The 26,292-nt window shown below is 40.4% G+C and overlaps 1 protein-coding gene across 7 annotated transcripts in view; it reads right to left on the minus strand.

The window, feature by feature from the left end:
- RPTOR (regulatory associated protein of MTOR complex 1) overlaps positions 1–26,292 on the minus strand; it is a 284,447-nt gene that overhangs the window by 214,881 nt on the left and 43,274 nt on the right. For 5 of the 7 annotated variants that reach the window (XM_044983135.1, XM_044983136.1, XM_044983134.1 and 2 more), the window contains exons 2-3: positions 22,883–22,985; positions 16,275–16,357 (exon numbers count right to left, since the gene is read on the minus strand). The exons of the other annotated variants lie outside the window; for them this stretch is intronic. In XM_044983135.1, the coding sequence (XP_044839070.1) occupies positions 16,275–16,357; positions 22,883–22,985 (186 nt within the window). The remainder of the gene's footprint in view (positions 1–16,274; positions 16,358–22,882; positions 22,986–26,292) is intronic. 7 annotated transcript variants of the gene reach the window in all.

Raw genomic sequence — 26,292 nt, forward strand, 5'->3', positions numbered from 1 at the left:
GTTAATGAAAAAGTTGCTTAGGGGTCAAATTGAGCTTGTCACCACTTCAATGGAAGAACTGAGCCCTAACATTTTGAGCACCACTATGTTAGAGAGCACTGGCTGAGAGTCACATGCAGCTTATAAAGTCTGTAGAAGTCCCAGACCTGTCTCTCTACATATGTCCCCCAAATTGTATTTTACCAATTCTTCCAAGCTTCAAGGGTATAAAAGATCTCAAAAAGCTAACAAATTGTCATACAAAATCGTCAGAGTTGAATATAGCTAAATCTGAAGCATTAGAACAATTATGTTAATAAAAACCTCAACATCTGAATGAAGAACAATTAGAACCACGGTTAAAAACATTGGAAATAAAGGAAGCTAGAAGACAGAAGTAGTTGTTCATAGAATGCAAGCCTTTGTTAGCTCAATGTGGCGGAGGTCTTTGCTGTGGATTTACGGATTCACCCATGAAAGCTCATGTTCCAATACATCTGTTAGCCTATAAGGTGCCACAGGACTCTTTGCTGCTTTTACAGATCCAGACTAACACGACTATCCCTCTGATACCAGATTCTATTGCCGCTTGTTATCCATGTGGAGGTCAATATGGTTCTACATGATGGAAATTTGTGGGTTTTTTATTTGCTTTTTTAAAAAAGTTTGAAAAAATTAAAAACTATGTTAAAAGAACATGCACAGAATGAAGTTGGGGTCCTTGTTGGTGGAAAAAAAATAAAATCACTGAAATATAAGGCTGGAAGGGACCTTGAGAGCTCATCTACTGCAGCCCCTTGGGCTGAGACAGGACCAAGTATACCGAGACCATCTTTGGCACATCTAACCTGCTCTTACAAACCTCCAATGATGGGAATTCCACAGCCTCCCTTGGAAGCCTATTCCAGTGTTTAACAATCCTAATTGTTAGACATTTTTTTCCTAATTTCTAACCTAAATCTCCCTTGCTGCAGATTAAGCCAATTATTTCCTGCCATACCTTTAGTGGACATGGAGAACAATAGATCACTGTCCTCTTTATAACAGCCCTTCACATATCTGAAGACTTATGAGGTCCCTCCTCGGTCTTCTTTTTTCAGCATGCTTATTTAAAAAAAAAAAAATCTTTAGTCATAGGTCATGATACACCTTTGACCATTTTTCTGCTCTCCTCTGTACTCTCTCCAATTTTTCCACCTCTTTCTTGAAATGTGGAACCCAAAATCGGACACAGTACACTAGCCAAAGCCTCACCAATGCCAAGTAGAGTGGAACAATTCTCTTGTGTCTTACAAATGACACTTGGTTTTTTTGTTCCTAAATATAACAATGTTTTCACCCCTCTTAGCCATGAGGCCAAGAAGCATTTGTCTTCACTGAATTTCATCTTGGTGATTTCAGACCTATTCTCCAATTTGGAGGACAGAATTAGAATTCAAAATGACCTTGACAAAGTGCTTGCAACCCTTCCTAGCTTGATGTCTGCATATTTTATATGCATATTCTTTACTTCACTATCCAAGCCACTAATAACAGACCCCAGTAAAGTCCTCCAAGTAAACAGCATCTAATCGCAATAGGGAATACTCGTGTTTCAAACGGTAACTCATGAGGGTCCTTCCAAAATTAAACAGAGGTGTGTGGAAAGGGCCAAAGTTCAAGTTGATCTGGACCCTTAACTGTTAGCCTTTGATTCTTGTCTTTTTCCATTGTTCCAGTGAAATTGTAAACGAATAAAAATGTATGGCTAGGTGCTGACTTCTTGCTCACTGAGTGCTGGGCTACATGCCTAGCATCAGCACAGACATAGATACAACCCAAACCTGGTTCCTCTCAGATTCCGAGATCCTACCAGAAGAATTATTGCTTACTGAAGATGGAGCCTTCACATATGAAAGTCAAAGTCAGTAATGAGACAAAACAAGAGACATGCAGGGCCACTAGGCTTCCACATTGTGATAGAGCATTCCAAAATTAGTCACTTTATTTTGTTATTAATCCACCTCCATTTGATGAACTGAAAGCTCTTTATCAACATTAATTAAGCCTCAATCCCCCACCACTGTGAGGTGGACCCATTCTTCTCCAAAAGTAAGCTACCAAGACATCAAATGGGAAGAAGTGGATTATTTTCTGAGCTTTTCCTTGCCAAGTGAACCCTTCTTAAAATGCAAATCTGAAAGAATGTGCTATTTGCGAAGGAGTTGTTTGTGATTGTCCAAGAATAGCACTAGACCATTTCAGATCCTCAGTTCAGCAGTGACTCAGCTATGGTCTCTAAAGAGAACGTATATGACAGGCAGTCAGCATTGTCCAACAGCTGACTGGCTGAGTTATTTAGTGACTGGGAAAGTCTGCTACTTTTCAAAAAGCTGCTTTAACTTAAACAGGCTCATTATTGTAATAAATGCTTATATAATTAATCTTCTAGTTCAGAAAGCTGCCTTTTCCTTACTGGTTTCTGGGCTCTTTTTAAGATTTTGGTACCAACTTCCCCTTTGTCCCAGATTTCTCTATGTCAAGGTCACATTGCCTGCAGTATTTGCAGCTGAGAGCAGCATGGCAAGACCAAGAGGATTTTCCCATTAAACTGATTTTGCAAGTTTGTTGACTTGATTCCAGGATGCCAGGTCATTGCTGTGGAATAGTACAAAGATCAGCTTGAGGACACTTCTCTGCCTCCACAGCTCCTCTCAGTACTGTTGTGGAAGAAGCATCCTCCATCATCTTTGATCTACTTAACTGGATTCTTGCTTTGAGATTCCAGTCTTCACAAGAGATCCAGAGACATGCATAAAGTGCATGTTTCTGTAGTTTGTTTCTATAGTGTCCAAGTGATTTTATTTTTAAGTATATTCAAAATTTATCTTACGTTATTTTTCTACCAAAATAGTTAAAATCCATATAACTCTTAAGGTAGATACACTTATATCAGCATACAGGTGCCTCTTCCCTACAGAGATAGCTATAAGGTACCTTCAGATTAACAACGTCTCCACACTAGGGGGTTGTACTGCTTTAAACCATCCTAGTATATAAAAGCGGCATAACTTGTGCATGTAGACAAGGCATCAGGCATAAGTGGTTCAGTATTCCTAATGGTTCTAAACAATGGCAAAGAAATTCTGCCATAGGCTACTTTATTCCTAACTTTTAAATTTAATTTAATGTAGAATCCTCATGTATTACCTATTCAAAATCCACACAGCACTGGCAACTATATAGAACAAATGCATGGAAACAGCTGAGAGTGTTTACTGTATGTTTACACAAAGGAATTACAAGTCAGACATTCCATTTAGGCAGGCCTGTGGAGTGAACAGCTATTGCTGTGCTCAAACTGAATCTTCACAAACTAAAATTTATCCTTAATTTTCAGCACATTCCCAAGAGATAGAAGAAGGGATTCAGTTATCTTTCCGCTCATATTTCAATGCTACTCATGATTTGTGCATTCTTGGCTATCAACTCTGCCAGCATGAAATTGGTTAAAAAAAAAATAGTAGCATACAGCTAATAATCAAAGGTTCAGATTAGTACCAAGACAATTTTTCAGATGGGAGGAGAGGGGTAAAATGGTTATTGACAACCATATCTGTTGATTGCACTCTTATGGCAAGCTTTTCATCAGAAAGTATCAGTTTACGCTGACAACTCAAACCTTTTGCAAAACAGCAATAGTCTATATTGTCAAGCTTTACCAGAGCTTACATTAGTGATAAATGCCTTCATCATGTTCTCTAAATTCAATAGACCTTTAGCAAATAAAATAATAAAAGCTTTGCAATCTTGTGACAGCATCTGATAGCAGACCAAGGTATATAACTGGGAACCTTGTTTAACAAAATCAGATTTTCCCAGGATGTGCACTGGGGAGATGAAAGGCAAGTTTTTTCCATATACTTTCTCCCTTGGGAATTCTCCAGGATTTCTCCTGCAATAGTAGTTAATGTTTGCTGTGGTTTTAAAAGAAAAACACTACAGAAATAAAGGAAGAGCAATGACTTGGAGATGACCCAATAATTAGGTCATGTATTCAATTAGCTTTCATGCTTAACTAGTTACTCGTCAGGAAATGCTCAGCCTTTGATGTACAGTAGGCAGCACACCAGTTAATTAGGAAGAGGGAAGCAACACAAGGAGAGTGAAACTTCAGAAACCATATCAAAGTCCAGAGATATTTAATGATGGGTACAACAGCATCAACAACAGATTACATGGAGAAAGGGGTAAATGATACAGCTTCAAATATCTTGGCTGCATTAACTTTAAAATTAAGACAACTGTTTGGCAGGGGATCACAAGAGACAAAGAAGAAACCTGGGTTGATTAGAGGCTATGTCTAATACTTGGAGCTGGGATGCGATTCCCAGCGCATGCAGACATACTCGCACTAACTCTCATTGAGCTAGCATTCTAAAAATAGTAGTGTAGGCACAGCAGCACGGGCAGCAGTGAGCTGTGGCACTGGGTAGCTGCCCTGAGTACAATTTGCCTGGTCCCTCTGGGTACATACTTGGGGGGAGGGGGCTAGCTCATGCTATCACAGCTACAATATTATTTTTAGCATGTTAGCTCAATGAGCGTTAGCACGAGTACGTCTATGCGAGCTGGGAATCAGGCCCAACTCCAACTGCAGACATACTTGGAAAAGCATCACTGTTTCCTTTGAGAGACATGGCACACAAAAAATATGCAATTTTTCAGTACTATATGAGCAACTGCTTCCTTTCCCCTGACTCCCCAAAGACCTTGATTCATTGGTAGATGCCAGTTCCAAGAGACAAAGCACATCATATGATACTGGCTACAAAAACCTTCCCTGAAAAATTGTACAGTTAAGTGCAATGACAGACAGATGCTATTGAAGAATCTCTCTCCTGGGCACAGGTCACTTAGAAAAGATTAAATGTCAACTATTTTAAATTACTGTAATTGACTGTTTCATTTTATGTATGCAGTGTAGTTGTAACAGTGTCGGTCCCAGGATATTAGAGAGGCAAGGTGGATGAGGTAGAATCTTTTATTGGACCAACTTCTGTTGGTGAGAGAGACAAGCTTTTGAGCTACACAGACCTGATAGCTCTGTGTGGCTCAAAAGCTTGTCTCTCTCGCCAACAGAAGTTGGTCCAATGAAAAATAATTACCTCACTCCCACCTTGTCACTTCCATTTTATGTAAAGTGTAACAGGAACAGGCAATGCATACCTGGGATTAGCACTTGATTTCCCCAATTCCCTCAGGCCACTGTTCTACTACAAATTCAATAATGAGTGCTGGAGTCTACCCCTTAGATCTTGACACTCCTTTCTTACCCATCTCTCTGTTCCCTCTGGTCTTGCCACCCACTTGAGTTCAATGACAAGAGGGCACAAGCCATTAAATATATATTTATAAAATGTATACAGGCCAAATAGAGTGTAAAGGGCCATAACATTTCTAGATCTCTCAGACAAGTGAGTTCAGAGATCTCATTGTCTGCCCTTTAATAAACCACAGTAACAAGAGTAACGGAGAATCTACATGGGAACAGCATAAGGCAAACGACCTGAAGACATTGGGCAGCAACACTGTCTTCAGCATTTAGTAATACTGAACCACAGACAGTCCTTAATGATTATTAAAAAGAGAAGGAAGATCCAGAGTTGTGCTTGAATGCCAAAATTTGGCCTAGGCCACCCTTCCCAATGCCATTATTAAGAACTAGTTTTATCTTCTGCCTTCCAGGTCCTCTGAGCTCAACCACACTTCTGCCCTGATTAACACTCTTGGCTGCCACAGGCAATTCCTCCTCCACTGAAGGTCAATCAGGTGTAGTTCTAATAAATATTCAATACAGATCCCTCAGCATCAAAATATCTCCATGCTGTTACTGAAGGTAAATATCTCAAAGAAATGAGGGGAGAGAAAGGGGGAATCAGGAAGGAAGGTGATTACATTGTAGCACCTGAACCAGAAAAATCAATACTGTGCTCAATGACTTCCACATGTTTGAGTCAGGGTTAAAAGCAGGGGGAAATCAATTTTTTTGCATGCAGTGTTTAAACTGACAGGTTTCAGAGTAGCAGCCGTGTTAGTCTGTATCCGCAAAAAGAACAGGAGTACTTGTGGCACCTTAAAGACTAACAAATTTATTTTAGCATGCTAAAATAAGCTCATGCTAAAATAAATTTGTTAGTCTTTAAGGTGCCACAAGTACTCCTGTTCTTTTTGTTTAAACTGACTGGGTTTTGAGACTGTTCATTATCATGAGGAGAAGTATGAAAGGCCCTCATAGCTCTTGGCTTCACAAGGCAGAAGGGGGTGGGGGGGGATACATGTTCCACAGATGACAAGCTACAGATTTTAGTGTGATTGAAACCCAGGGACAGGTTAACATCTCCTATTCCCTACAATGATTCAGACAGTTTAGTACATGATTTAAAAACAATGCTGAACTCAATACAAGAAAGGCCTTTAAATGGAAACACCAAAATTTTGTCTATCGGTTGCAGCAGTATTAATCTCTATGCAAAGGCAGAGATGCCACCATGACAACATAGCAGGACCCCAGCTTTCTCCCTCTCCCAAATCAACGCAGACTATGAAAAAAAAAAAAACCAAACATTTTTAACTACCTTTGCCATAGTCCTTTATACAAACGCACTTTCACTGAAGGAATAAAACCACATTTTTTACAACTGGCCTTTCCCTGTTACTCATTCCACAGCTAGTTTTACTAAATGTGCTCTGGCTGGATTGACAGAAAGTGACCTTGTGTGACACACCTATCCTCAGATGAGGTCACCTTCCTATTGTATTTCACCTCGAAGCCCTGGAACTTGATCCTTTTGCCAGGTCAATTCCTTTACCATGTTTACACAAAAAACTCCTTTCTCCACTGTGGAGCCCTTTTGTTTTTGATACACACTAAATCTATTTATTTGCTGGACTCTTTTTGAAGCAAAGTCTGCTACAGCTGGAATACGAGGTGAGGCTGCTGCTCACACACGTTTCCATTGTGAGAGAGAAGAGTTGGCTGGGGAGCTCTGGCATTCTCCCAGCCGAGTAACAGAGTAATGAAGCATGAGGCTGGACAGCATGATGATTGCAGCTCATCTGCACACTTTTCAGTGTACTCACTTGAAACAGTTCGCTTGCTGAGCGCTTCACACCATTACACCTTTCACTGGCTCGCTTCCAAGGCTCAAGCAGTGTGGGCCAATGTCTATTCACATCACAGAGATAAGAGTGCTCGTTTAGAAAACACACACACTCAGGCTCTGCGCTCTAACAATGATTGTAGAACATTCATTGAACTGTGGCGCCATTGCAGTTAGCTTCAATGTACAGGAAATACCAAGGCTCAAATGCACATTAGGTTTGATTTTTGTTCTGAAATCTGTACATTAAGTTAGTGATAGTGAACTATGGCAGATAGAGTCCTCAATCCACAAAACAGATACAGAGGCAATGCAACCATTCCTTTCTCTTGCACCCACATGCTCAGATACTTCTATCCCTGTCCATCATGACTCAACCCACTTCCAGTTGGTCCAACTGTGGAGTAAAAGGTTAGTACAATTTCAATCTTTGGCTCCTTGCTTCTGAGTCTGTCAAGTAAAGTGCTTGCTAGTGCCAACTGCAATACAGATTGTACTTCTAGCCACGTTGAGAATACCAAGCACACACGACTAGGTGTGGAGCTAAAAATGCTAAACTTCCTGAGAGAGCCAAAAAAACAGTAACCACAAGCTAAATAAAAAATAAATTCTGTTATTTTCAATAGGCTATTATATTGCAGTGCAATTGTTACAAAGCAGTTTGATGTTAGACCGTCCAGGAGTTAAATACATTATTTGTTCAGTGAATTGCAATCACAAGCAAAGCCCAGTGTGATGGGCTCTCTCTCTCTGAGGTTGGACAACGAGCTTTTGCTTTTACGGTCTCTGTTGTATTAGCATGATCAAAATGAATACTGGTTATCTTAATGCCTTCATATTGGTGATTAAAGTAAAACACAAACACAGAATTCTCATAGTCCACAGAATTCTGCACTACTACTGCTGGATGAGATAAGAGATGCTTCAAGCCAATGTAACAAACAAGGTGTCTAAAGCTGGCTAGAGTTGTTGCAACTTTAGAGTCACTGCCTAGAAAAACTTGTGGGCCCAACAGGAAAAGAGTGAGGAAGACAAGTACATGGATGAACTGCATAGGAAACACGGAGAGTTCCTAAATCAGTTCTGCTCATTGAATTTTCACACACTCCTCTACCAAAAAAGGAAAGTTGGGGATTTTATATTCCAGGTGAATAAAAAGAAAGTGAACCAAGTTTGACTTTCCTCACTTACTACTTGTGATTTCCAACCTGTAAGTTAACAGGCTCTCAATTTTTTTCATAATGTAGTCTACATCTTAGTCCCAAGACTATATCTCCATTAACTCCCTTCCCATTGACAGTCAACATTAACCTCTGTGTGGCAACTTCAAAAGCAACGTCAGGAAACAAAGAAAACACTCAGAACCATGTGACTACCAGCTCTCCATTGGTCACTCCCAGCAGGTGCCTTTTCCAGACACACTGAGAACCACTAAGTTAACACATTTTTGGTTCATTTATTCAATCATGTGACATTTTTAAAAAAATAAACATTTTGGTAGACTCTTTCATCCTGAAGGGTCCCAAAGTGGCACACAGTTATTTTATTTATACACAATTATTTTTGCCATGGTCGCTAAGTATCAAATTAAAAAGAATGTCAAAGTTAAATAAACCACCCGCAAACAATGGCACTAAAAATATCACTCAAGCATGACTGTTTCCCATACGTAATAAACCAAGTGTTAGCACCTTCATAAACCAAACATAACTCAAAAAACAAAGCAGAACATAAAAAAAAAGAATAAAAAGCCACACACAAGCACAGAATAAAATGTAGATATATCACCAGTAAAATGCAATCACCTCAGGAATAAAGAGCAGCAATCAAGATACTGAAAATCTATGAAGGAAGAAATTTTCCTCGTCTTACAAATACCACCATGGGATCTTTAGCGTGCATACAGAGCGGAAAGGACCTCAATAAGAGGAACAAAGAGATGAGTCACCTGCTGGGATTTGAACTAGTGGAGTCTAAGCGTTGCAAACATGATGCTAAGATCAGCAAAGCAACCTCTACAAAATCGGTTTGCCTGAATAATTCCATCTCCTTGCTTCTGAGGCCCTAAATTATAACAACATTCTGGCCAACAAGCTGGTCAACACCAACTCCAAAGGGTTTGCCATTCTTGGACAACACCCTCAAGAAGGATGCTGATAAATTGCCAACGGTTCAGAGGAGAGTCACAAGAATGATTAAAGGACTAGAAAACATGCCTCATAGTGACAGACTCAAGGAGCTCAATCTATTTAGCTTAATAAAGAGAAGGTTAAGGGGTGACTTGATTAGTCTGTAAGTATCTACATAGGAAACAGATATTTAATAATATAATGGACTGTTCAGTCTAGCAGAAAAAGGTATAAAATGACTGAAAATTGAAACTAGACAAATTCAAACTGGAAATAAAGTGTCAATTGTTAACAGTTAGGATAATTAACCATTGGGACAATTTACCAAGGGTCATGGTGAATCCTCCATCACTTGATTTTTAAATCAAGATTGGATGTTTTTCAAAAAGATGTCCTCTAGGAATTATTTGGGGGAAGTTCTATGGCCAGTGCTATGCAGGAGGTCAGACTAGATGAACATGAAAATCCCTTCTGGCCTTGGAGTTTATGAGAGTACTCTTCCCTGCTTGATCAAACTTACTGCCTCTGCTGTACATTCATCATTGCCAGGGAGTACATGAGGGAATTGCACAAACTCCTGAATCTCAGTCTTCCAGATGGCTGTGCAAAGCCCTACTAGTATATAGCTGTAGCATTTAGGGTACTCAGCACAGTAGTAATGAGTGCCACACTGCGCGCACACACACACAGAAAATAAAGTTCTTAAAAGGTCAAATTGCTCAGTCTAGTTATGATAAGGGAGCACACAGATATGAGATTTCATTTTCTGTGTGTCACTAATGTGACGCAGTGGCAGTGCAGGAATGTGGAGAATTATTTTAAGCTAGGTTTCTTAACCTGACCTTTATTCAGAAACACTTATTAAACATCACTTTTTGGCCTGCAAGGAGTTGAGGAAGTTATTGTGTGAGAATAAAGTATGGTATTGCAGAAGCCTCTGATTCAGGAGCACAGTTCAGTGACTCTGAATAGTGACTGCACTGCAGAAGTGCAGGGTGGGAAGAGAGAAAAGGAGCATTGTTAAAACAAGGGTGAAATTCAAACAAAACATATATTGGAGCCAACATTACTCCGAGTATTCTGAGCAGTTTGGAGTTAAAAGAAAAAAAAGTCAAAAACCACAGTCAATCAAAAAGAAAAAAAATCTAAATTCATGCAAATTTAATGAGCATATGCTGCAAACTACTTCACATCAGATCCTGAATTATGTAAACTGTGTGCCATCCAGCCTACAATTTTGCCTTTGGCTACACATCCTCATTTGCAATTTGTCACAAATACATACACAATATGAAGTAAGCAGACCTCGGCGTCCAGGGAAGGGTAGAAGCCAGGAGGCTGAAGATCTGATCATTACAACTAGAGCAAGCGGTGATATTCAGCACGCTTATGAGAACCTGTCAGTGACCACGGGAAGACTTTTTACAATGCAGTTTCTGTATAATGCTACATGCTTAACAGCCAAACTACAATGGGGAATTAGTGCTTTTTATACCCAGGCAGTTCTAGCCCGATTCAGAGGACTCCAGCCAAGACATTGCAGAAAAACATTTGTGTTCTCTCAAGCAAGGGCATCAGAAAAGGAATACTAAATTGTAAAGCATGACTGTAGCAAGCTGCCCTTCTTTCTCACCCTCCCACATGACCCCCTCTGCTCCACAATCATCTCTCTCTGTCACAAAAATTCTTCAAAACATTTAAACAAGAACTCAAGCCTCAGGCTGTGCTTAGATGAACTTCCAATTTTTGATTCATGTAGCAGCAGACTCTGTACAGAAGGGGGCCACAGTCGTGTCTGCATATTGGTGAAACACATCACTGCAGTAGTGCTGTCAACAATCAGATGTCTATTGTTCCCACTTTACTGCATGCTCAACTATGTCTCTTGGTTTTTCACACAGGGAACTAAGCTAAGGGAAGTTCATCCCCTTTGCACTGCATGATGGATTTTCCTGGTGTATTTATGCACTGTTGCCAACAGAAACACCAATCATCATCTCACTCAGCAAAATTTAAACCTTCACCACACTCTGTCCTCACACATAGACCAAGCTGCTACAGGTGTAATTGACTATTCCCTATCATTACATTTAAGATGGTGTCAGTATCCTGTGAGGAGAAGGAAGGGAAGAATACATATTGATAGATACCATTTAAGTTTAATCAGTTTCTCTCATCTAAATATTTTTACTGAGTACATGAAGAATTTCTAAAGTAAACCTATCAAGTATTTTGCTCCAGGAGAGGAGGGTGGCAGTGTATAGAAAAGGCTGCTTTTTCCCCAATTCATTTTTTTCACCACCACCTAAATTATCTCCAAGCTGAACTGCCAAAATTCTAATTTGTTAGGAAAATTCTTCAGAGAGAGAAATTCTTCACTGTATGCCCGCAGCTTTGTAATCTCCTACTCCCTTTTCCCAATAAAACTTTCATTTGAGACTTGCAATGAAATGACTGAAATGTTATTTAACTGCAGTATTTTGCACATGAAACAACAGCTGAAGTGTTTTCCCCCTCCTGCAGCACACAAATTTATGTAGCTACACAGCAATAAAGCAAAGTCTTAAATTTAATCAGAAGAAATACTTCAAGCAATGGCAAACTGATAAATTATTTAGAAAGGGGCTCAATAAGACCTGGCAAGGAAATGTGTATCAGACACAGCCTGGGAGCTTTCCGAAACAAATAGAATTTTCAAGCTTGCCCCTCTTCAGGATTTCTGCCCAGTGTATTTGTATTTTTTATTTTAAACCAATAATTTCCTAGACATTGATTCAAACAACATCCTATGAAGAACGTCAGACAAACAAGACTGCACTGGCAGTGATGTCCTGTGATAATTCTTGGGTGGACTGTACTGTGAGGACCATCCTAGGTGTTCAGTGGCCAGTGTACAATTAATTAGCACTATTCATGCCTGCACTATACGAAAGATATTGACAGGCGTTTCCTAGTTCACACAGGCAGCTCCACAAAGCTAGCTCTCTTAGAAGGTTTTAATGACCTGGCCTCATTTCAGATTGCCAAATTTTTCCCTTTCCAAGTCTTCTTCCCTCCCTCAAATCTCCAGCCATGTCAGAAACAGCAAAGGAGACAAAACTAGATCTATTAATATTTACATCAAAGATCTAGGAAATTCAATAACATTCCTATTGTTTTATTGCAGATGTTACATCAACTTCTCTTTATTACTGCAGAAAACTCAAGAGCCCTGTAGAGTGCAATAAAGTGGTACGTGTTTAGCTTTGCAATGTTTCAAAGGGCTGTGATTTACTTTTAAGAACCAGGCACCTTGCACACAAATATCTGAGCTCAGTAATTGCCTCATGTTTTGTGCAAACTCTACAAGGCAGCATGAGGTCTGCCCACACACAGAGTACCTGCTGCTACAGAAGCCTGTTCACCAGTCTCCAGTACCATGGGCTCAGTTATTAAAACAGCATAGAAACACGTTTGTTTTTACTGTGCACCAAGGTGTTTTACTGTTATAATGTTAGATTCCACACAGTATATTATGAGTTTTACATCAGATGTGTTCCAGAGCATTAATTTCCTCAATTACTGTTGAAATGGAAGATACCGGACATGGCCTGTACTATGAAAATTTAAAATTCCATTACTTAATAAATGCAGAGACAAGATGGGTGAGGTAATATCTTTTATTGGACCAACTTATTTTGCTGAAAGAGAGGAAATTTAATAAATGCAATCATGTGTAATAACCAGTGTCACTCATTACAACTATTTTGATGTTTCACACACAGGGTATACTCTTGTCAGTACTCAGGAGGATCTTGTACTCAAAGCTGTCTCTCACACCCCCTTTAAGTAACCTTATAATACTACAAGTTACATAAGAGCTCAAAGAAAACAGTTAAAGGAAGAGGCCTATGAAATTGGGTTTTCTGTGCAACACAAAATTATTAAACCCTTTACCTGAAAAAGGGGAATCAAAAGAGAAAGTTTCCGGTATACCCAAAATGAAAATGCAAAAAGAAAATTAACTTGTCTTAAACACGTTTTGCGTTACAATTAGGACAGGGCCTTCAAACAAATATATATTAAAAGAATGAAATGCTGATGCAAAACACCACATCCATTAAATACTTAACTGAAAACAGTTGTATAGAAAAAGTGATCTGTAAATCTGGCTGTTCGCTCCCATCCCGTCACCATGAAATAATAGGAAAATTAAATGCTATTAACAGGTAGAGACTACTCTGAATAGATTAATCATCTCTGCTTAAATTTTACTGTTTCTCTGGCTTTGAGACAGAAAATGTAGGGACTATGATAATGGATTGAAAGATTGCCTAGTTTCACTACACCTTCTACATCCTCTACTAAACTTGTGACTTTTCTTTAGTGTATCAGAAAAGGTAGACTGTGGTCAATAACTTTGCTCTTCTGACACAATGGAATTCTCTACAATAAGGGTAAAGATCTTCTGTGCTGGAGACAACTTACATGGGGGCTGCTCTAAGACTGTGGAATGAACCAGCCCAGGAATGAATGACCATCACAAACCTCACCATCTTTCACTGCAGGTGCAAAGTGAGTTTCTTTGACTTTGCCTTCTCCAACACACACACACCTGTATATTTAAAATCAAGAAACCACCCTACCAAAAACGCTGCAAATCAAGACTGCACACCCTTCTTCACCTGGGGAGACAACAGGTATGTCTACACTGCAATTAGACACCAAAAGCTGGCCTTGACAGCTGACTCAGACTCGCAAGGCTTGGGCTGAGGGGCTGTTTAATTGCAGTGTAGACTTCTGGGCTTGGGTTGAAGCCCAGACTCTAAGATGCTGTGAGGTGGGATGGTCCCAGACCTCAGGCTGCAGCCCCAGCCTGGAAGTCCAAATTGGAATTAAACAGCCCCAGAACCTGAGCCCAAGTCAGCAGGCATAGGCTAGCTATGAGTTTTTAATTGCAGTGTAGACATACCCAATGAGAGAAATCATGCCACGTGATAGATGTTTAATTGCATTACTTAATGCCCTACTGAAACGCATTCACATACTATGGTGATGGAGAGTGGTATGAGAACCTATAGAGGACAGGACAGGACAGAATAGGACTCCTACAGCAACTGTACTCTAAGGGAACCATTTCTGCTCCAATGGAAGAATACCCCATCACCAAAGCCATGCTCGATAAAGGTACTAATACTTAATGGATACCTATCAGCTTGAACAAAGACCTTACAAAGAACAAAAATGTCTTCAGGAAGAGATGCCTGCCATGATAACAGCAAGACTGGGTGCCTCATGGCTCAAGGACCAAACAAAAAAACAAAATTTATTATCTATATTGATTTTATAAATTATATAGAAACAATTAATTATGAAACATCCTCATGTCAACGCATAACCAATTAGATTTTAACTAGAATGACTGATTAAAACTAGCTGAGGGCATTGCTAAAACCAAAGCAAAGTCTCTCTCAGCAAGCATCGCTGCTTTGAGTGGAACAAAATACCAAAGAAATTTTCCAGATTTCAGGACATGCTCCTAAACCATCCACTGATGAAGATTTCAGCCAGAAAAAATAGTAGATTAATTTTGTACATGAAACAATGAGATTGTCAGTATAGCAGGCGGGAAGCACAGCAGTCCCCTTGCTGACATACAAGGTATATGAACCTCAAAGATGGTGATCAAAATATTGAAAATGTAAGTTAAAAGGAAAAGATGAAACAATAACCTTTCCCTTAGTCCTTCATTAAATGGAGAATATAAGTTCACAAACATTAGGAAATAAAACAATTTCAACCTCCGGTATAGGATATAAAAGCACAACATATATTTTAGTCAAACCCAACTGGTAAAGCTACTTCTCCTCTGATCAAACCAGGTCACATAAAATGCATTTCATATTGAGAAGTTACTGTTGTAATAGTGACAATGTGCTCAATGCTGTACAGTACAGGAAGAGGTTTTGCCCCAAATAGCTCACAGTCTAAGATAAGACTTGTAGAAAAGGACATAGACAGGACAAACTAGGAAATTAATGATGCTGGGGTTAATTCAATAGGTTTTAAATTTTTATTTTTTTTAAAATTACATGATAAACTTCCATCTTTGTGAGCCTTAACAAGGCTCCTAAAATGTTGAACATTGAAATATCAGGAAGCAAAGAAATTTACCAAAGGTTCAAAAGTGATTTTAAAGTAAGGAATGAAAAGACAGCTGTAAGCTGCTGGCTATTTATCACCTGCTTTATGGCATTATGATCAAATCTTCATTAAATTTTCATTTCAAAAATATATACCTGCCATACATTAGACCAGTGGTTCTCAACCCGCGGCCCAATCAGTACACAGCTGCAGCCCATGTGACATCCTCAGAGCCATACAGGTAGTGTATGGATGGATAGATAGATGGATGGATAAAATGTGGATGCACCCCACATAACACTAAGAGCTGCATATGCAGTACACAATGGTAAACAGGTTGAGAACCAATGCATTAGGCAGAGTTAACAGTCAGTGACTGAATCTTAAAAGTACCTCTCTCAACAAAACCAGGAACATCTATTAGCTATGGGCCTTACAAGATTATTAGTTTGTTCCATCTAAAACATTAAGAAATGCACTACTACGTGGGAGCCGAGAGATACACATTCCAACTAGCTGAGGTTGCATAAATGTACCAAGAACATTATCACTACAGAAAAGAGACCATGATCTGCAAAAAAGGTCTAAAATTCTCCAAAACGTCCACTAATAGTAAAAAAAAAAATTAATAAATATATCAATGTAGCATCTAGAGTTTGAACAATTACCCCTGACATGGTTAAACAAAGCGTTAGCCAAGAGACACATGAAGCATAAAGCTAACTGAGTTTGAGAGCCTGTCCACGAGAATGGACAGGCAAGGAATGGAGGCTGTGAGATCACTCAGTTATATAATAGATGCATAACTTCCTTTTTAACCTAAGCCAGTTTTCCCGTAATAGTATCGGGTCTACAGGGACAGGTACTGTGGGGAAAGTCAAGAACAAATACATCCACTTACCCTGGGCTGCCAGTTTTCATACTGCTTTTGTAAATTTGCACCAATCGTTTCCAGAGCTTTTTGAGGACCCATTGACAGAGGATCTAGAAATAGAAAACATAAATGAGTATTTTTTATCACTACTAAATTGCCTGCTTTTGCACAACGCCAAAAAAAAAAATCCACCTCAATGAGTATTTGACTCCATAACCCAACTTCACTTACTCCAGGCTAGGTTTCTATCAAGTTCAAAATGAACTCAGATGACAAAATTAATGATCTGGGTAGTCACTATTTGTGCCAAAGTATGATCTACAACCTTTGTAAGAGAGAATAAAGTTTTCCTCACTTTCAGCCCCCCGGCTAGTGCATGTGATAAAATATGTTCATGATATTCTAAGACAGGCTTCTTTCATGATTCAAGGTATTTATTTTAAAGTAAAACCATCAGTTTCAAATTCATTCACAAAGCTTTTCACCATAGTTACCTAAGGGCAGTATCCACAGGAATTGACCCCAAGTTTATCTACTGTTATACAGAATTGAAGAGCAGCAATGTTTGCAATACTTGCAATAAGAACATTTTTTCTCAAAGTGGGAAGTCAAAATCTTCTTAGGAAAAATGTGAGGTGTAACTTTAGGTTTTTAAATATAAATAAGAGCCGATAACAATAAAAAAAAATACACCAATCCCGGGGGTGAGGGGAACAATGGCAGTGAGAGGACCTAGATTTTATATTAATACTTGGATATACTTGGTTTATCAACAGTGATGTGATTAACTCCTTTTTAAAGCTTTTTATACTTTTGAGCACAAAGTTCATCTCCCTAGACAGTGGAGAGTCACTGTTCCAACATACTTGGCAATTTCAGCTGCTCTTTATCTGCTTTACTCAAAGCCCATGGCCGTGTAACTGGCCACAATGAGTATCAAGAATCTAGAAGCTAGTACTGACCAGTTAATGTAGAATCTTATTGATTAAAAAAGCAAGGTTCATAAAATTGATGAAGTCATATTTATTTTAAATGTTTTCTTTAGCATAAATACTCCATTGCATACCTCCAGCACCAGAATTTCATAACACCACTTTATAAAGTATGGGAGAAGCTAAGGGGTTTTTTTTATGGTTACTGAGATTTTCTTAAAAGACCAAAAGCTTTTTCTGGTATATGGCTTCTAACAGCAAAAACAATGAACTAGATGTTAAGAAAATGATGTAGCCCCTAACACAGCAGCAGCATCTGGACCCATCAAGTGCACCCTCCATCAACAAGATGATAGAGCAGTTCATAGCCAGATGGCACACTGTTTGTTCTTGAGCCCGGAGTTCAGGAAGCCCCAACAGTAAAGATGTAAGTTACACCACTTGCGACCACAACATCTTCTGTTATAACAACAAGAACAATCTTTCAAGTCATATGATTGTTCTGAGGGGCACACACAATCTGATTTGGAGAGACTAGGAGATGCAGATCTGAGTTGTCTATCTGCCAAGAAATGCACCAGAGATCCAAAATATAGTCCCATATCACCTGTTGCCATTGTTCCTTAGAAAGGTTGTGTCCAACATACCATTTGAGAGGCTCAACTATTCCAGTAAAGGGGCATCTGACTTCAAGCCAGTTTTTTGACATGGCTTTGAGATGAAGTTGTGAAGTAAGCTGTTTGAACAATTGGCTGCATACAATAATGTGGCCAGGGCCCTGCCTTCACATTTAACCATCGGGGGAGCAATGCTAGCCAGGAGACTGGAACTGTCCACATGGCAAAAGTAAGGATACAAAGGGCAGGGTTGATCGAGTCCAACTTGCACAATGACTATTGGAGCCCCAAGCTGCTGCACAGTATTCAACAGACACAATAATGAGGAAATTGGTAGATGTCTATAAAGGTGCAGCGCTAAAGCCCCATGAGTAGCTGGCAAGCCCGCGGAGCAGTGCGAATCTAAACTGGATTTTAGCATATCTTCTTGATGTGTTACTGAAAGGACAGAGCAGTCAGGCTTCATCCCCAAATAAGTAGGGTACAGTTCAAAAATGATTGGCTGATTGTTCAGAAAGATCTGTAGCTGTAAATGAGCTAACCGGCTGGTGAGATGGAGAACACATTTAGGTTCTGTCGCCACTTCAAATAGTTCTTGGCCAAGATGTCAAAGTCAAATGGCAGGTAGGACTCCAGCTCCTCAAAGCTCTTTCTGGCTATTGCCAAGCAGATGTCAACAGTGTACACAAACAGTTGCCAAGGTGGGCAGCAGGATAGCAGTATATACCAAAAATCAACACTAAAGTTTAAATATACCATTTTTTTCTTCATAGAAAGGTTTATTTCTTAAGCATTTTGGGAGGTGAATCATTAATGCTTTTGCAAGGACTGAGATTTTGGAAGAGATACAAAGAGAAGAAAATCCATGGGCTCTCCCATTCAGTTTTATCCAAGAAGAGCTATCTACATAAACTAAGGTCAAGCCTTGCTTCACAAATAGGGCCCTACCAAATTCACAGCCATGAAAAATATGTAAAAATCTGGTTTCCCACCATGAAATCTAGTGTTTCATGTGCTTTTACCCTATACTATACAAATTTCATGGGGAAGACTAGCATTTCTCAAATTGGGAGTTCTGACCCAAAAGGGAGTTGCTGGGGGGTCACAAGATTATTTTAGGGGGGGTCATGGTATTGCTTCTGCGCTGACTTCAGAGCTGGGCAGCTGCCGAGCAATGGCTGTTGGCTGGGTGCCCAGCTCTGAAGGCAGCACCCCACCAGCAGCAGCGCAGAAGGAAGGGTGGCAATACCATACCACGCCACTCTTACTTCTGTGCCGCTGCTTTCAGAGCTGGGCGGCCGGAGAGTGGTGGCTGCTGCTGACGGAGGGCCCAGCTCTGCAGGCAGCACCGCACCATACCATGCCATCCTTACATCTGCACTGCTGCTGGTGGCAGCTCTGCCAGCGGCTCGGCTCTGAAGGTAGCGCCACCACCAGCAGCAGCAGCGCAGAAGTAAAGGTAGCAGTACCGCAACTCCCCTGCACAATAACCTTGTGGACCCCCTCCCCCACAACTCCTTTTTGGGTCAGGACCCCTACAATTACAGATTGAAATAGTTGAAATCATGAAATTTACTATTTTTTAAATCCTATAATCGTGCAATTGGCCAAAATGGTCCTTGAATTTGATAGGGCCCTATTCAGAAATTAATGAACATTTAGCCATTTATTTCTTTGGGGAAGATCAGTCCTTTAATGCAAAAGCTCCTTTAATGCAAAAGCAGGGCACTCTGCACTAATGATCCTGCAGTTCCAACAGTCACCAATATAGTCTCTAGACAAAAAACTCTCTATTTTAAACTGCAACAATGTATTTTTGCCACTTTTCTGAAAACAAGCAAATTGTGGAAAAACTGAAGTAGGCCTATTGCCATTTAAGCCAAATTTCAACCACAAGCCTTTTGGAACTGGTGAATAATAAATCTTCAAAAGCCCCTCAGATTTCATCATAGAAATGCTGATAGCAAGTTAACTTCACAAAGGTGCTACCGCAGTACCCCTATGATTAAAAAACAAAACACAGTGGCAATTGTACAGGATTACTTAACAGTTCAAGCTGAATTTAGTAAAATGCATAAAAAGGCTAATGAACAATACTTCAGTTTCACTCAGTGAAGAAATGTGTACTGTGGGCTTTGGAACGCCTCAGGGGTACTAGCATTTTTCATGAGGCCCTTTCAGAGCCTTATACAAAAATAATGAACTTGGTGTCACTCTATAAAACCAGCGAACGAAGGTGTTAATAACCTGAGGTTGGAAACCAGGGAGACTAGAATAGGCACATTCAATAAGTAACTTTTTTAAAAGTTTACTCATCCACTCTTAAGGCTGCTATGAGCTAACCTGTGCCTTCTAGAGGATTTCATGCTGGACAAGAATAGGACTTTCATTATCAAATCTCACACTAAAGCTTGAAAATAGCAATATCCTTGGCAGAATTTGACTAATTAGATGGCAATGTGCATAGGGAGTGGCATTTGTGGAGCGATTAATAGGACCTCTTTATAATTTTAGTTATTGATTTATTATACAGGAATAAGTCAATATATTACATTTTCTCTTTACTGAGATAGGGAAGAGGCAGTAATTTTTCCATTTAGTTACAAAATAAGACCAACAACTAAAGCTGATTAAGACTGTAGCAATGATAGTTTTACAGTTTGCATGGCAGTCCCAATGGCTGCAGCACTTTTGGCAGGGGGGAGGGATAAAGAGCTCAAGCGAAACACTTTCATTTTCTTGTGACTTTTACAGACACATGCTCTGACATTTTAAATAAATGGACGAAAATGGGCATTTCTTTATGTATATCAAGCACAGCTTTATAGTTAATGCATTTCCCAACAAGGCCCTGACAAACCTCTCTACATACTCCTGCCTTGCTTTGATGCACAACTTCTATTAGGTGGTATATATAAAAAGAGATTTCTGTAGAATTACATTTCCCCCTGTTCAGCATTCGGCTCATTTATACCACGTTTAAACAGAGATTTTTCTTCGCATGCTACAGGGCATGCATCTTCTAGAATGGCATTTTCTTCATTACTGGTGTGGCATTTAATGTCTGACCATAAAACAAAACAAAACAAGAAGAAAGGACAGGTGTCATTCCTCTAGAAAGGAGAGGAAGCATTATGGAAACTGTGTGTATTACCTGGAGTAGAGGCCTAATGGTTAACCTTAGCTTTCACGAAGACAAATAGAAAACAAGTTCAAACGTGTTTCTCTGCTCATTGAGGGCAAATTACAAGAGATATGCACACCAATCCCTCACCTTGCTAGAATTCATAACTGCTGTTAAATGGCCCTATAACATCACTACCCAGGACAGCTCTCTCCCCTCCACCTGCATCTGGCTAAAATATTATGAAGGAGTCTTTCATATCCAGAAGTTGTTACCATAATCCATGCTTTTGTTATCTCAAAACTACATTGCAGTACAGGTTTTATGTGACTATTTTAAATTTACGTTAAAATTTAAAAGGCACTTTATATATTTTAAATTAAAACAGAAGAACTGCACTAATTTTTTCTTGTTGATGTCAATCACTAATTATCATATCTGGATGAGTCCTGATTGTTCTTCATTTTGTCCTATCCCCACCCAATTTAGTTTTTGGTGAATTTCATTTTCACTCAAGAAATTAATGCTACAAACTGCTCATTCCACCAAATACAACTGTTGCATTTGGATACATTTGTGGGTGCATGTTCAGTGCTTTTTAACTAATAAAAGGAGATATACCAATCTCCTAGAACTGGAAGGGACCTTGAAAGGTCATCGAGTCCAGCCCCCTGCCTTCACTAGCAGGACCAAGTACTGATTTTGCCCCAGATCCCTAGGTGGCCCCCTCAAGGATTGAACTCACAACCCTGGGTTTAGCAGGCCAATGCTCAAACCACTGAGCTATCCCTCGCCCTCCTCCTTCAACAACATCTTCAGCATTTGTAACATTTTTGGTAAGAAAAGTTGAATACCAGTTTCAGTGAAGGTGGGAACAGGAGATAGCCAATTTTGAAAACCAGGAACTCTGTACAATGGAGAATTTGCTTCAGTCTGCTGTAAGCACCAAGATTGCATGTTCTAGAGGGCATGGCTTTAGGTTTCATTTACTGAAAACACACAGCTGTTAGACAGCCTGCACACGAGAAATACTTCACATCCTAACATTATTAGTACCAGACAAATTTGACAGCAATCTAACTTTTGTCCCCAAACCATAAGGGAAATCCCCATTTTCAATTAAAAGGCCAGGGACAAGTATCCACCACCACAGTAATGAAGCAAACATTCGTAAGAGTAAGGGCTGTCAGCAGGACAGTTTCTGGGAAGTATCCTTAACTTCTAAATTCACGCCCCCAATCCAAAGTAGCCAAAGAGTTTTGTAGGACATGGTATTTTTAAGGCTCTTTGCAAGCCTAAAAAAAATAAACAGCTAACAGAATCATCTTTTTCCTCCACATGTTGCATTTTGGAATAAACCAGGAAGAAGAGCATACCACAGCACTTACTGTTGGGGAAATAATTGCCTATGGCCATCTCTACACTACCAAATTATGTTGACTTAACTTATATCGGCATCCAGCCACCACAGTTGTGTGCATACTTGGTTCCTTATATTGGTAGTACGCATCCTTATCAGAAGTGCTTGTATCGATCAAATTGCCAGTGTGGGGCATTATGGGATGGCTCAACGAGGCCATTTACAGTCAACGTAAGCAACGCAGTGTCTACACTGACACTGTCGACCTAATTACATCAACCATAACTCTATGCCACTCGGGGAAGTGGTGTTACTAAATCAGCAAAGAAAGGCACTTACGTCGGCAGGAGCCAAACTTAAGTAAAGATACTTCCACAGCTAGGTTGTCACAAGGCAGCTTGCGTTGACCTAATTGTGTAGTGTAGGCAAGGACTTATTTACACAGACATATTCAAATCAGATGTCACAGATTTTCTTTTGTTCAACCTACCTTTAGCCAAGGAAAGGCATGCTGGTGGGGCTGCAATGAGCTCATACACCTGAACATTAATGAGACAAAGCAACGTTTCCAAACTGCTCCCAAAGATATTCAATAAGCTTACCTATCCAGCACTCCAGACGCGCACAGGGAGTTGTCTTCACCACATCAGGAGGATCAACACCTACGTTTAGGCACAAAACTAAGGCAACGCTAACAGTCTTCATCTAGAAACAAGAGAAGATAATAATGCTTAGCGAAAAAATTCACCACTTATTATTGATGCTGTAATTCTCGTTGCTACCTTATAACTCTCACAAAGAGTTCAAGTTCAGCTTTGTTAATCCATCCCTTAACAAGCAACATTTTAAGCATTCTATTAAGAGTGGGAAGAAAAATTGGAGATAAGAAAGCTATGAAAGTTCTCTTTTTGTTCCAGCAGAACTGCGTTAATTCTTACTTTGTTAATCTGCAATCTCACTGAATTCTCATAAACATCCAGCAGGCTCACTCCAGTTCTCAGAAGAAATTTAATAAAGCTTTACTTAAGTCTTGCATTGCTAAGATTTCTTCATTTCCAGGGCCCATATTGCTGTACATTATGGAGATCAGATGCCAATAGATTTCTGCCAAGCATCCTGGATTAGTCAATGTCTAACTGAAATGCTTTATTAAAAAGTAATGTGAACACACTATTCAAGATTCCAGATCAATATCAGAATATAGTAAACCCTGCCTTAAGTGATCACTCAAGCAAGAGACAAAAAAAATTTAAAAAAATTAAAAAAAATCAGTGGCCTAGAAGGTGGGTTTTTTGTTTAGCTGTTTTTTTTTTTAAGACCTTTAATATGCGTTGGCAACCTGAGGTACACTTTAAAGTGCTCTCTTTAAAAAGAGGGTGTATTGGAGGTGTTGATGTAACTTTTTAAAAAGTGAAACATACAAATGAAAAATTTGTTGTTTTTTTTTAAATATTAAACTTTTCAGGAGCAGAGTTCGGGATATTACCTATAGCAGAACTGCATTCTTTACCCTTTAGAAGTTTGTCTCCAGCTTTTGGAGCATGGGGAGAGAGGGAAGCCCCCAGAACTCTAGAATACATATTCTGGGAAGGACTTGGAATTTTTCATTATTTTTTAAAATTCCTTTACAGTTCATCTTTAAGACTCCACCACATCTGACAAGTTGTCAAATAAATTTGAGACTCTTAATGGAACTCTTCTGACAATATTAACCCTTATGCAGCTACCTATGACTAATAATCCTAAGCCTGGTCTACACTAGGCGTTTAAATCGGTTTTAGGAGCGTAAAACCAATTTAACGCCACAACAGTCCACACTAGGAGGCACCTTATATCGATTTTAATGGCTCTTTAAATTGGTTTCTGTACTCCTCCCCGACGAGAGGAGTAGCGCTAATATCGGGATTAACATATCGGAATAGGGTTAGTGTGGCCGCAAATCGACGGTATTGGCCTCCGGGCGGTATCCCACAGTGCACCAGTGACCGCTCTGGACAGCATTCTGAACTCGGATGCACTGGCCAGGTAGACAGGAAAAGCTCCGCGAAGTTTTGAAATTCATTTCCTGCTTCCCCAGCGTGGAGAGCTCATCAGCACAGGTGACCATGCACAGCTCATCAGCACAGGTAACAATGCAGTCTCCTGAGAATCGAAAAAGAGCCCCAGCATGGACTGCACGGGAGGTACTGGATCTGATCGCTATATGGGGAGAGGATTCAGTGCTAACAGAACTGCGTTCCAAAAGACGAAATGAAAAAGTATTTGAAAGAATTTCTAAGGCTATGACGGATAAAGGCCACAGCAGGGACTCAGTGCAGTCCAGAGTGAAAGTTAAGGAGCTCAGACAAGCCTACCAGAAAACCAAAGAAGCAAACGGAAGGTCCGGGGCAGGTCGAAAAACATGCCGCTTCTATGCTGAGCTGCATGCAATTTTAGGGGGCTGCGCCACAAGTACCCCACCCCTGATTGTGGATTCCGAGGTGGGGGTTGTAATCTCTGCCATGGCTGAGGATTATGCAGACGGGGAAGATGAAGATGAAGAAGAGGAGGAAGACCTAGCAGAGAGCACACAGCACTCCGTGAGCCCCAGCAGCCAGGAGCTTTTTATCACCCTGACGGAATTACCCTCCTCCCAGCCCTCACAAGCAACTATCCCAGACAATGACGCCATGGAAGGGAGCTCTGGTGAGTGTACCTTTGCAAATAGCAAACATTGTTTTTTAAGCAAGCCTTTTTTAATGATTGATTTGCCCTGAGGACTTGGGATGTTAACATGTCCGGGGATTGAGAGGAAATCCTCCAGGGACATCTCGATGAAGCGCTCCTGTAGGTACTCCAGAAGGTTTCTGGGCAAGGCAGCCTTGTTCCGCCCACCATGGTAGGACACTTTACCACGCCATGCATGTAGCAAGTAATCAGGTATCATTGCATGGCAAAGCACAGCAGCGTATGGTCCCGGTGACTGCTGGCATTCAAGAAGCATCCGCTCTTTATCTTGTTGTGTTATCCTCAGCAAAGTGATATCATTCAGGATAACCTGGTTAAAAATCAGGAATTTAAGTAAGGGGGGTGGCCATTTTTCTACTGGGTTCGTGGACTGCAGCAGCTTAAAAAAAAACCTTTCCTGCACGTAGCGAAGCGGGGGGAGGGGAGGAGTGAAATGCCGATCTTTTTTGTGTTTGGTCACCGGCGATCTTCCCCAAGCTACCAGCCACGCAGTGGGTGGGGGGGTGGGAAGGTTGTTGATTAGCAGGGAGCTAGCGTGGTATTAGCCATGCGTTGGGGGGGAGGGGTAAATCACTACAGAAGCCGAAAGACAGTGGCTTACCATGGCCGCATGCAAGCTGAATTCTGATGCCTGGACCTGTGTCTGTGAGATCTGTAACTCCAGAGCTGCAAGCACTCACTATTAAGATGAAAAATGCGACCTTGTAGGGAAATCACATGTGCTAGGTGAATAGTGCTGTTCACTGTGAAAGAGTATAACCATTGTTCTGTAAAATGTATCTTTCTAAATATTTATCTCCCTCATGCAGCTGCAAATTTTTCAACCATCCCTCCTCCATCCCAAAGGCTAGCACAGATAAGGCGGAGGAAAAAGAAGACGCGAGATGAGATGTTCTCGGATATTATGGAAGTTACACGCAATGAAAGAGCTCATCTGAATGAGTGGAAGGACGTGGTATCAAATTACAGGAAAGAGGCCAGTGAACGTGAGGACAGGAGGGATGAACGTGAGGACAGGAGGGACAACCGAGATGAGAGGTGGCGGCAGGAAGACCGGCAGGAAAATCAGCGGTGGCGGCAGGAAGATCAGCGGTGGCGGGATGCAACTCTGGGGCTGCTGTGTGATCAAACTGACATGCTCCAGCGTCTGGTGGAGCTTCAGGAACGGCAGCAGGATCACAGAGTGCCGCTGCAGCCCCTGTATAACCACCCTCAACCCTCACCATGTTCCACATCCTCCTCACCCAGACGTGTAAGAACGCGTGGGGGGAGGCTCCGTGCACCC

The sequence above is a fragment of the Mauremys mutica genome, chromosome 12 (assembly GCF_020497125.1).
Source record: "Mauremys mutica isolate MM-2020 ecotype Southern chromosome 12, ASM2049712v1, whole genome shotgun sequence".
In the NCBI taxonomy this organism is placed as follows: Eukaryota; Metazoa; Chordata; order Testudines; family Geoemydidae; genus Mauremys; species Mauremys mutica.